Source organism: Merops nubicus, unplaced genomic scaffold (genome assembly GCF_000691845.1).
Source record: "Merops nubicus isolate BGI_N331 unplaced genomic scaffold, ASM69184v1 scaffold12329, whole genome shotgun sequence".
NCBI classification, from domain to species: domain Eukaryota; kingdom Metazoa; phylum Chordata; class Aves; order Coraciiformes; family Meropidae; genus Merops; species Merops nubicus.
Window position 1 is genome coordinate 5,918 of NW_008630218.1, and position 10,443 is coordinate 16,360.

At 47.6% G+C, this 10,443-nt stretch overlaps 1 protein-coding gene across 1 annotated transcript in view; it reads left to right on the plus strand.

The window, feature by feature from the left end:
- Positions 1–10,073, plus strand: part of ABCG2 (ATP-binding cassette, sub-family G (WHITE), member 2 (Junior blood group)) — a 15,778-nt gene extending 5,705 nt beyond the window's left edge. Inside the window, exons 7-15 of the mRNA XM_008947201.1 lie at positions 631–735; positions 2,183–2,430; positions 4,566–4,648; positions 5,656–5,745; positions 6,336–6,460; positions 7,595–7,749; positions 8,638–8,727; positions 9,370–9,461; positions 9,923–10,073. Of these exons, the coding sequence (XP_008945449.1) occupies positions 631–735; positions 2,183–2,430; positions 4,566–4,648; positions 5,656–5,745; positions 6,336–6,460; positions 7,595–7,749; positions 8,638–8,727; positions 9,370–9,461; positions 9,923–10,073 (1,139 nt within the window). The remainder of the gene's footprint in view (positions 1–630; positions 736–2,182; positions 2,431–4,565; positions 4,649–5,655; positions 5,746–6,335; positions 6,461–7,594; positions 7,750–8,637; positions 8,728–9,369; positions 9,462–9,922) is intronic.
- The last annotated feature ends 370 nt before the right edge of the window (positions 10,074–10,443 follow it).

A 10,443-nucleotide genomic window follows, 5' to 3' on the forward strand; every position in this document is an offset into this window, starting at 1 on the left:
CCCGGCGCGCCGCTCAGGACATCACGGGCCTCGGTGAGCACAGCTGGCAGCAGCACCAGCCCTAGTGTGCTGGCACAAAACGCCAGCAGCGCTGGACCAGAACTGGTCATGCAAGCCCAGGGTTGTAACAGGCTGAGCATTTCTCGTGGTGTTTCACCTCTTGGCCCATACGTGGGCTTGGATGACAGGGCTGAGCTCTAACCGACTGTTCTGGGCCCATGTTAATCAGCCAGAGCCCTGGGAGGGCTGAGAAGGACCCAGTGGCAGCTCCCTGCCCCCCTGACAGCAGCGCTGGACCAGAACTGGTCATGCAAGCCCAGGGTTGTAACAGGCTGAGCATTTCTCGTGGTGTTTCACCTCTTGGCCCATACGTGGGCTTGGATGACAGGGCTGAGCTCTAACCGACTGTTCTGGGCCCATGTTAATCAGCCAGAGCCCTGGGAGGGCTGAGAAGGACCCAGTGGCAGCTCCCTGCCCCCCTGAGGGCAGCGCCGTCCATCCCTGGGGTGGGCAGGGGCCGCTGGGAGCCCGCGGTGCTGACGGGGCACGCTGCCCCACGGGCACACTGGTGTGGGGTGTGGCACACACAGCCTGCCCCAGCACCCTCACAGGGCCCTGCTCTCACTGCAGGGTACCACTGCGAGCCCTACAACAACCCCGCCGACTTCTTCCTCGACGTCATCAACGGGGACTCCACTGCCGTGGCCACCAGCAAGCCCGAGGAGGCCAGGACAGGTATGGACCTGTGGTGCTGTCTGTCATGCCAGAAGGTGCCCGTCAGAAACACCACTCCAGGTGTCAGATCAGGTCGTGCAAGCGCACGGTGCTGTGCGTGAGAGTGCTGCACACTGCTGACCCACACTGCTCTAAAGGAGAAAATAAACCCACATTGTGCCTAGAGCCTTTTTGTTTGTACATGGAAAATAATTAGCATAACCTGAAATAATTACCAAATTCACTTACAGCCCTACTATATGAAATCTGTCTCTGCAGGAGTAGTTTGCCTCTCATAAATAGGTATTTAGTGATTTATCATTGCTATCCATTTCTTCATAAACTAACCTGTATACTTTTGTGTCACACTCAAATTATGAGATGTTAAAGTAAAAGATTATTTTCCTGTGTTGCAGTTACAATGTCTGGGAATGTAAGAAACTGTTTTGTTATCTCTCAACACAGAGTGAGAGCCTTCATCTTCAAGGCAAACCAGCTAAAGTCCTGCAGAAGCAGAGACAGTAAACCAGGACAACTGTTCCACCTACAGACATAATCTGAGGCAGTTCTGATGCAGTATTTTTTACCTAATGGAGTGGTTTATCTGCTATGAAATTACTGGTTTTCTTCCTCTGTGTAGAGTAGGAAGAGGGAACAGAGATAGGGGACCAGTGTTCTCATGATGCTTCCCTGAAGTTGTGGTAAGGCAGAAATTATTCCCTAACTAGCTAATCAAATCTCACTTGCATTCAGCAGCATGCTTATTCACCCTGCCTGTTGCTACTCGTTAATAGCACAGTCTCTTTCCACATCAGAGAAAAAGGAAATGAAATAATAAATATGATATGTGCCCTGAAACAGTTTCACTGTATCTTTACCAGTAAAGCAACCAGCATATTACAAAAATGCTGACTCTGTTCAGGGTCTGATTAATATTATAGCTGGCAACACAAGCACTATTTGTCGTTGGAAAAACACATGCTGGGCTACAGCTTAAGGGAAAAAAAAAGGAGCTCCAGCTGAAATTTCTTTATGACACACACAAAAGCTTGACTGAAGTAGACACATGCAGGATTACCTGGATCTGACAGTCTGGGAGGTCTAGGATTATCTCATCCAACCTGGGAAACAGATCACTTACAGAAACCTGGCACAGGAAATCACTTTTTTATTGAAAGTCAGATTGCTGCCAGTTTGAAACTTCACTTGCAGACACTCTATTCTGAAGCCACTGCCTGTGGGACAGACTGCACAGAAAAACGCAGAGATTTGGTCTTATTTATAGCAACTCTTCTGAACTTATGCTATGAGACTAAGTGCAGTGAATCACTGGAACTAAGTGTGCACAACAGTCCTTCTGGCTCATTAGTAGCTCTCCCACCCCCCACAGCTCTCCTGGTGTGACTCCTAAACAATCTTTCCATCTCTTACAGAAAAAGTCGTATTTCTTTTTAATCTTTTCCAGCAGAAAGTACTGAAGAACACCCTGAATATGATAAAACCTTGGCTGAGAGGTTAGCAGAAAAATACTCCAACTCTGCCTACTACCAAGAAACAAAAGCAGTATTAGAGAACATCTCTCTTGGAAATAAAAAGAAAACCAAGGCACTTTTCCGGCAGATCACATACGCCAACTCCTTCCTCCACCAGCTGAAATGGGTGTCCAGGCGCACAGTCAAAAATCTGCTAGGAAACCCTCAAGCTTCCATAGCTCAGGTAATGCCATTTGTACCTGTCCTGTTGGGGTGTGTGTTGAATTTATTCCACTCGATTAGATAAGTCGTTGGGATGAGTTTGCCTCTTGATATTTTGACTTCAGAGCGTATCTGAAAAAAGAGTGCTCAAGGTCTGGAAATCTGATTCACCAGAAGGTGTCCTGGACGCTCCCAGATGAGCAGCAGTAACTCACTGCACTGCTGAAAGCCTTTGAGAGGCAAGATCTGTTGCAGTAGGGTATTCTGCTGCTCCTATCCAGGAGCAGATATCTCCCAAGCAGTTTCACACATCTGCTCAAGAACATTCCTTAGACTTGATAATAACTGTCCTCCAATTGTCCTTGGCACTGTGGTGTCCCCCAGCAGGGAGACTTACAGACTACACCTGCAGACTTCATAGAACTTCAGCACATACCAAAGTGCTGGCAGCTGGCTCAAGTAAAGGTATTTTCATAGCTTGGTAATGTGTGTGTTGTTTGGTCATTGTTCACAATGGCCATGTCTTCTGGAGAGGTTATGCAGACCACAACAGGGTCTAACAGCTGCCTCAGAAGATGAGCCTGTTGTACATGAATGGCCCTGTCCGTGCTGCTTGTTCAGAAGAATCAGCACCAAAAGCATTGACTTCTTTAAAGCTGCACATTGGTTTCAAACCCAAACAGAGCCTGGCAGAGCTCTGCAGAGCAGCTAATCCCCAGGAACCCCTCACTCATGAGCTGAACTCTGCAGTCTCAGCACCAGCAAAACCACCCCTGCAATTCTCAGCAATTCCAGAGGAGCCAATAGAAAAACTGGTCCAGAGCCAGGGGTAAAAATTATCTTCATCATGGTTCATATAATGACTGAATAAATGGCCAGTGTGGAGAGAAAATTAGTCCAAAATCCCTGAGGTTAAAAGGCTTTGAGAGTGTGTGTGTGTGTATGCTGATACTATAGAGATCCTTAATAATTGCTTTGTAAAAGCTTGACCTTGTGACAAGAATTAGACGCCCAAGGATCTCATAATCCCCCCAAGGTTAATGGTCCTGACTTGTTTCTCACAATCTGTTCTATCTCCCCACCCTCATTAGGGGTGGATTTTACAAGCATTCCTTTAGAGGAACATGGCTCATTAAGCCTTTTTCATTAATCTGCTCCAGATTGGCCTTGATATGATTCCTGCTTTCCACTGCAATTGGCTTAGGAGCTGAATTATCCCTGACACTTGCTCCTTTTGGCAGGATCTTAGTGACAGGGTACCAGGGATCAAGTGTTTGTAGTGTTAAGACTCATGCATTGCTTGGGCTTAAAACTGACAGAACTGCCTGAGACCATCTGTTTTGCTGAGTGTGAGTTTGCTGTCATTTGCACTTAGCATTGAAAATATGTGATGGACACACTTCAGTCTTTTAAATTATATCCCTGAGGCTGTTGGTATCTACTTAAATTGTGTTACAGACAGCAAATACAGTATACCTATAGCCCAATTTTATTATCATGCTCATCTGAAAAACAATCCCATGAATAACATGTGTGATAGAGCCCAGCAATTACATACTGTGGGGCATGAAAATAAACTGTCATCCCCAAGCTGTAAATGAGGATGCTGCAACCTATCACCAATTAACATAACCCAAGAATGGCTGAAACAGTAGCAGGGGAAAGAAGCTTGGGCTGGGGTGCTTGTGATGCTGGGGTTCCTCTGGGGAAAGGTGCTACTCTCTCTTTCTAACCTGCCCCTCCAAGCCTTGCTGTCAAGCCTCTCCCATCGCTGGTGCTCACACCCTCCTGGCACTCCCAGGGCAGTTCCCTCGGGTGTCACCAGCCACAGGCCAGGGAAAAGCTGCTGCTGCTGCAGGAACGTGCCTCCTGCAGTGTGACCAGAGGAGAGCGAGCAGCAGCTGAGGCTCCTGGACTGTCCCTCCCTCCTCTCCAGCCTGTGCATGGCAGGTGGCACCGGGGAGCTGCCGCGTCTCTCAACGGGCACGGCGGCGCGAGGCTCAGCGTCCTGCTGAGGTCCCCAGCCACCCCATCGGCTCCCTTCCCAGCCTGCACGGCCTTTCTCCTCCCGAAAACACTCCCTGACAGTGCACGCTGCCCTGCTGCAGACCAGGGCTGCCGAGGCTGACAGGAATGGGCTCTCCTCTCCCCGTGCAGCTGTGTGTGACGGCCGTGCTGGGGCTGGTGGTGGGCGCCATCTTCTTCCGCCTCACGGAGGACTCTGCCGGACTGCAGAACAGGTCAGTCGGTAGGGAACGGATGCCCAAGGAGCTGATAAAGCTCTCCCACTGTTGTGACAAGATCGTGAGCGGCTCGGAGGCTGAGAAGGGGCGAACCCTTGCTTCAGAGCAGTAGGTAAGGCCCAGCCACGGTAGCAGCTCCGGAGCGAGCGTGTCCTGCCTGTGGCAGAAGGGAGGGGGGCTGCAGCTCTGCCCTGCCACGCTGTAGCCTGACAGGCAGCCCAGGTGAAGTGAGTAACACTGCTGCTGTAGGACAACGTTCTGCAGTGCCAGTCAGGCTGCTGAAAAGGCTGAACAGCAGACATCATATTAAAAAGTCTGAATTCAGCATGGCAGCACTTCCATCTCCCTTCTGCAAAGACTTCCCCAGGATAAAAAGATTAAATATACAGACTTGGCTATATAAACTTGGGTAACTAAAGCTTTGCTCTTCCAACTGCTATATATACACTTGAGTTTCCCAGCAGTTAAGTCAGAAGGTACCCCTAAAGCTAGATTTAAAAATTATTCTGGTCTGTGTGTCATTTTGACAGCTGTATGAACATGAACTGAGAAACAGGTTTGCAACCAAGAAAGCTCTGGGATCTTAGTCTTGAAACACTTCATAGCATTTACTTAAAAATGGCCCAGTTTTAAATGGGATATGAAAGTGTGAAAGCAAAGCCTTAAATTTTAGTGGAAAAGGTAAAAGCAACTTCTCACATTGCTTATTCAACTCCTCATAGTTTGCATCAGACAAGTGCCTCACAAACTGAGGCTGTTTTTTATCCTTTAAGTGCATCAGAGAACATACTATCCTTGTGTGTGGATCACAGACACTGCCCTTACCACGTCTGCTTTGGGCTTTTCATGGGCTCAGAGCTGTAGCCAAGCCTTCCATGGAATTTGGGCTGGGAGGTCACACTCTGCCCCGTGCCAGGCACTATGGCTGGACTTGTGTGTGCTCTAGGGGAAGCACTACCCTTACATCACAATTCAATAACAGCTTGCTGCTTTGCTTCTTGTAGAGTGGGTGCAATGTTCTTCCTGACCACCAACCAGTGCTTCAGCAGCATCTCAGCCATTGAACTCTTTGTTGTGGAGAAAAAGATATTTACGTGAGTACGGCATGCAGAAGGGTTCTCAGGGGCTGCAGTGACAGGTTGTCTGTCTGCCTGCTGTAGCTGTCATTTAGGTGCTGCTAATGCCATGAGCTCGTGCTCACTGCAAATGTACTCCTTCATCCTGTTAGTGAGACATCTGCAAACTCCCAAAAAGGTCCCTGTGACTGCAGATGGCTCGGAGTTTAAAACATACAGAGGACAAACCCCTGAATACTCAGTGTAGGTATTGATTGACAAGTTTGTGACTTGCTACTGAAGACAGTAAACACTATGTAACTGGATTCTTTAAAGCTGTGCAGATGGCACTGTAGAGAAAAGGAAAAGTCTGTAACCTTTACACTCTGTTTTGACAACACAACCCATGCATTTGCTAAAATTTATGTGCACAACTATCTATCTTCATTTGCATATGAAAATGTCCAGTAAGCCACACACTAGACGTGACATCTGCATTACAGTCTAACCATGAAATAACTCTTCTTTTTACAGTTTGAGTTAAAATTCATTTGTCTCCAGGTGAAGATAATCCTACTGGTTTTTAGTGACTGACTTTGCAATGTGCTGTATGTATCTTTGTGTTCCAGCCATGAATACATCAGTGGGTACTACAGAACGTCTGCGTATTTCATCTCAAAGCTAATGGCTGACTTAATACCCATAAGGACTATACCAAGTATCATCTTCACCTGTATAACCTACTTTATGTTAGGCAAGTACAGTCCTCTGTGGTGCCCTCCAGCCCCCTGGGTACCTCAGTCAGCCCCTCACACTGCCCACGTGCCCATGGATGGAGCCCTGCGTGGCACGGTGGCTGTGTGTGGCTTTGGCACACCACGTGTCTGCAGGAAAGACTCTTCCAAAAACTGAAGGGCTCAGGTCAGAGTCTGTGACGTGTCTGACTTCCACTGTCCCCAGAGGGAAGCGTGCCATAACCATTACTGCCTTGGTTTGACTCCTTCCTGTTCATTTATGGCCACCTTAGCTTCCAGTGGCTCTTACAAGACACTTTATCCACCCTTGCAAGAACATCTATCAGTGCAGAAGTTTTCAGAGCCAGTACTGAATAGGTGTCAGCTTGTTCTTTTTGGTGAAATGACTTCTGGTTGGTGAGCAGGCTGAAAATTGCCAATGCAGAAGTTTTGTTTTCAGAGCCAGTACTGTATGAATAGGTGTCAGCTTGTTCTTTTTGGTGAAATGACTTCTGGTTGGTGAGCAGGCTGAAAATTGCCCACACCAACTTTCACAACCCTAGAACACCTCCAAACATCATCCTCAGCACACGTTCCAAGCAGACCATTTTCTTAGGGTAAGGTTTCAGACCACAACATCCTTTTGGAATGTCCCAAAAGCTTTAAAGTGCAAGCAAAGTTTAAAACTAAGCATAGTTTGCTTTGGTCAGAGTGTTTTCCCCTAAGTCACAGGAAATAAGGCCACGTAAGCAAGAGGCTCTCAGATGGTGAAACTGGACAGACCTTGCTGCCAAATCCACAGCCACCCAAAAGGCACCAGGTCCACTAGGAGAGCTCTCTGCTGAGGACAAGTGAAATGCTGCACAACTGCTGCCCACAGAAGTGCACCAGAAATTTCTCCTTTGGTAGACAGCCTGAAGCCTCCACCTTGCTGTGTGTGGAGTACAGTAGCAGCTGTTCTGTCTCCAGTTACTGCCCTTCCAGGCACACTGTCCTCTCTTGGCAGGGCATGCACATCTCACAGCCAGGCTGCAGTCTGGGGTCTCAGAGACCCAGCCTGTGCTGTCAGACAGAACCTTTTCCACAGGCAGGATACCCTGTGGCTGAGCTTTTGGCAGGGTCATGCTGAAACCCTTCTTGTTCTGATCTTTAAGGTTTGAAACCAACAGCAGAAGCCTTCTTCACAATGATGTTTACCCTGATGATGGTGTCCTACACAGCCACTTCTATGGCCCTGGCCATTGCAGCAGGACAGAGCGTGGTCGCCGTAGCAAACCTGCTCATGACCATCACCTTTGTTTTTATGATTGTGAGTAGCATCATTCACTTTCCTAGACTGAACCATGAAATCCTAGAAATGCTGAGATCTAAAAATCTTACCAGCACAGAGTTCAGCTGAATTCTGCAAACAGGGTCGAGCATGTTGAATATCCTGATTTATCTGATTTGAATATTTCAAGACTGTGGGGACAAATATTCCAATTTGTCTCTTTAACTAACAAGAGTCCAGGGACTGGGAGGCTGGGTGGCAGGGTGGGTGTGAGGGAGGGATGGAGGGTGGGTATGAGGGAGGGATGGAGGGTGGGTCCCCTGCCCTCTCCAGGGCTCTAGCAGCCAGTGTACTGTCTGGGAAACAGAAAAGCAGCCAAGAGCTGTGCTTTATTCACTCTCCTCTAGCTTTGCCAGAGACAAAGGTGGCTGGCTGAGGACATGGCCCCGTGCTCTCTTGGGACCACTACTGTAAATACCCTTCCTCGGCTGCAGCACCGGGCCCCTTAGGACAGGACCCCCAGAGCTACAGTCAGAGGACGGGCAGTGCTGAACCAACAGCCCAACCCACGCTGCCTCAGGCTCCAGCAACACCCAGCCCAGCTCCTGCAGCTCCACACCCGGGCAGCAGCAGAGTGTGAGCCCAGGGGGTCCACAGATGGGAAGCACCCGTTTTTGAGGCACGGTGAAAGCATTCCCCATTACTCATTTTGGGAGAAGGGCCACGTGGGGTTACGGCCCAGAGCTAGGTATCAGAAATTATTCTTTCCCTCTCCCCTTTCTTCCACTGGAAGGGTTTGTTTCTCTAGAAATGCCTTCCCACTTGTTTTCCATCTGAAGAAGCAGAGTCAGGAGCTAGAGAAAACCAGCTGGTAACAGCATGTCATTTGTTTTGTCGTTGTGGCTTTTTTGTAACCCTTGTTTCTAGATTTTCTCTGGGTTGCTGGTCAATCTCACAAGCGTCATGTCCTGGCTCTCCTGGCTCAAGTACTTCAGCATCCCTCGATACGGATTGGCAGTGAGTGCTGCATCTGCCTGCGTGCAGACCTGGGGAAAACCTGCTAGAAAGGGATGTCTTTACTCAGCACAAAGAAAACTCTAAATTTTATGAGCTAATGAGCAAAAGGCAAGCTAATTAAATACAGCAACCTCAAATTGCAGCGCAGCATCTTAAATAAGAAAGGCCTCATCAACCAACACCCCTTGCTCTTTAGAGGAGCTCATTTCTGTAACTTGGAAGCAGACACCAGACAACCACATCCACTGGAATGCAGCTGGATGAAACTGGTACAGAGTAAAGAACAATGTTACCCCTGATCCTTCTCTCTTCCATAAATCAAACAAAAACTTGTTCGGCTAAAATTTTTCTCCTCATTTTTGATAATTTAAGACAGGGTGAGGTTTCACAGAGACATCTGGGCTTTGGTATGCCTGTGCAGAAATAGCCTGGCCTAAGGGAGGAGTTAAAGCCTGGTGCATCAGAGGGTGTGAGCCTCACACACTCCTCTCCTAGAGGGAACAGAACTGTGCTGTTTGGTTTAAAAATGAGAATTTGGCCAACATAAGAAACGGTGACCCCATCAATTTTTAGAATAAATATTAATGGAATTGTATCTCATCTTGTTGATATATTTATATTGTCATTGTTTTACTTTAAAAGGCTTTACAAATCAATGAACTGACTGGTCTGAACTTCTGCGGCAGCAACAACACAAACTTGATTGGCAACAGTAGTTACCAGCTAAGCCTGATGTAAGTGTTGTGGTACATTAAATGAATCCCACCATAAGTGACTTAAAAGGCCTGGAGCATCAGCCTCTTTGTGAGGTAGTCACTGGTGACCAGCAGAATCTGTGGGTTTATATGGAAAATTAAGTTTTGACTGGGATTTTGCATTCTGTCTGCAGAGAACTTTCTGGTTATCATCATATTTAGTATGTATAAGACTAGAAATATCTGGCATTATGCTCCTCACTTTTATTTAAACTGCATGTACTGAAACACACACACTACAGCTACACAGCCTCACAAACCCCATCAGCTTCCTGCAGGAAACTGATTGTAGCTACAAGATAAGTTTACAAAGAGCAAATCAGTTGTCAGCATAGAGCTGGTGTTTGCTTGGCCCCCTGCAGACATGAAATCACACTCCAGCTCCGAGGGGTCTTCCAGGTCCCTCAAACTGACCGAGTTTATCAACGTGTTCCCTGCAGGCCGTGCACTGGGGAGGAGTACCTGGAAAGCCAAGGCATCGACGCGAGCACCTGGGGCCTGTGGCAAAACCACCTGGCTCTGGCCTGCATGACCCTCATCTTCCTCACCATTGCCTACCTGAAACTGCACTTCATGAAGAAGTTCTCTTAAATCCACAGTGAAAAATGCCAGTGCAGCAGTATCACCAACTGACCGTGCAACTGACCTGATTCTTTTTAAGAGCCCCTCCGTGGTCCTTTTAGGATTACACCAGTCAACACTGTGAATGCCACTCTTGTGTGTGAAATACTGAGTGTTAATGGACTTTGCTGACTGCCTAGCTTGCCTCAGTTCTCTGTGACATAGGAGGTATACAGCTGTTCTTAGACACCAGTCTTCCTGCATCTTCTACCTATGGCTTTGTTGTAGTATTTAACGGATTAACCTGAAAAAAAAAGAATGCTTCCAAACTTTAATTAGCACCTACGTTCAGTGGCAAGTAATTCAGTCCAAAGTGATGCTTACCAGGACACCAGTGCAC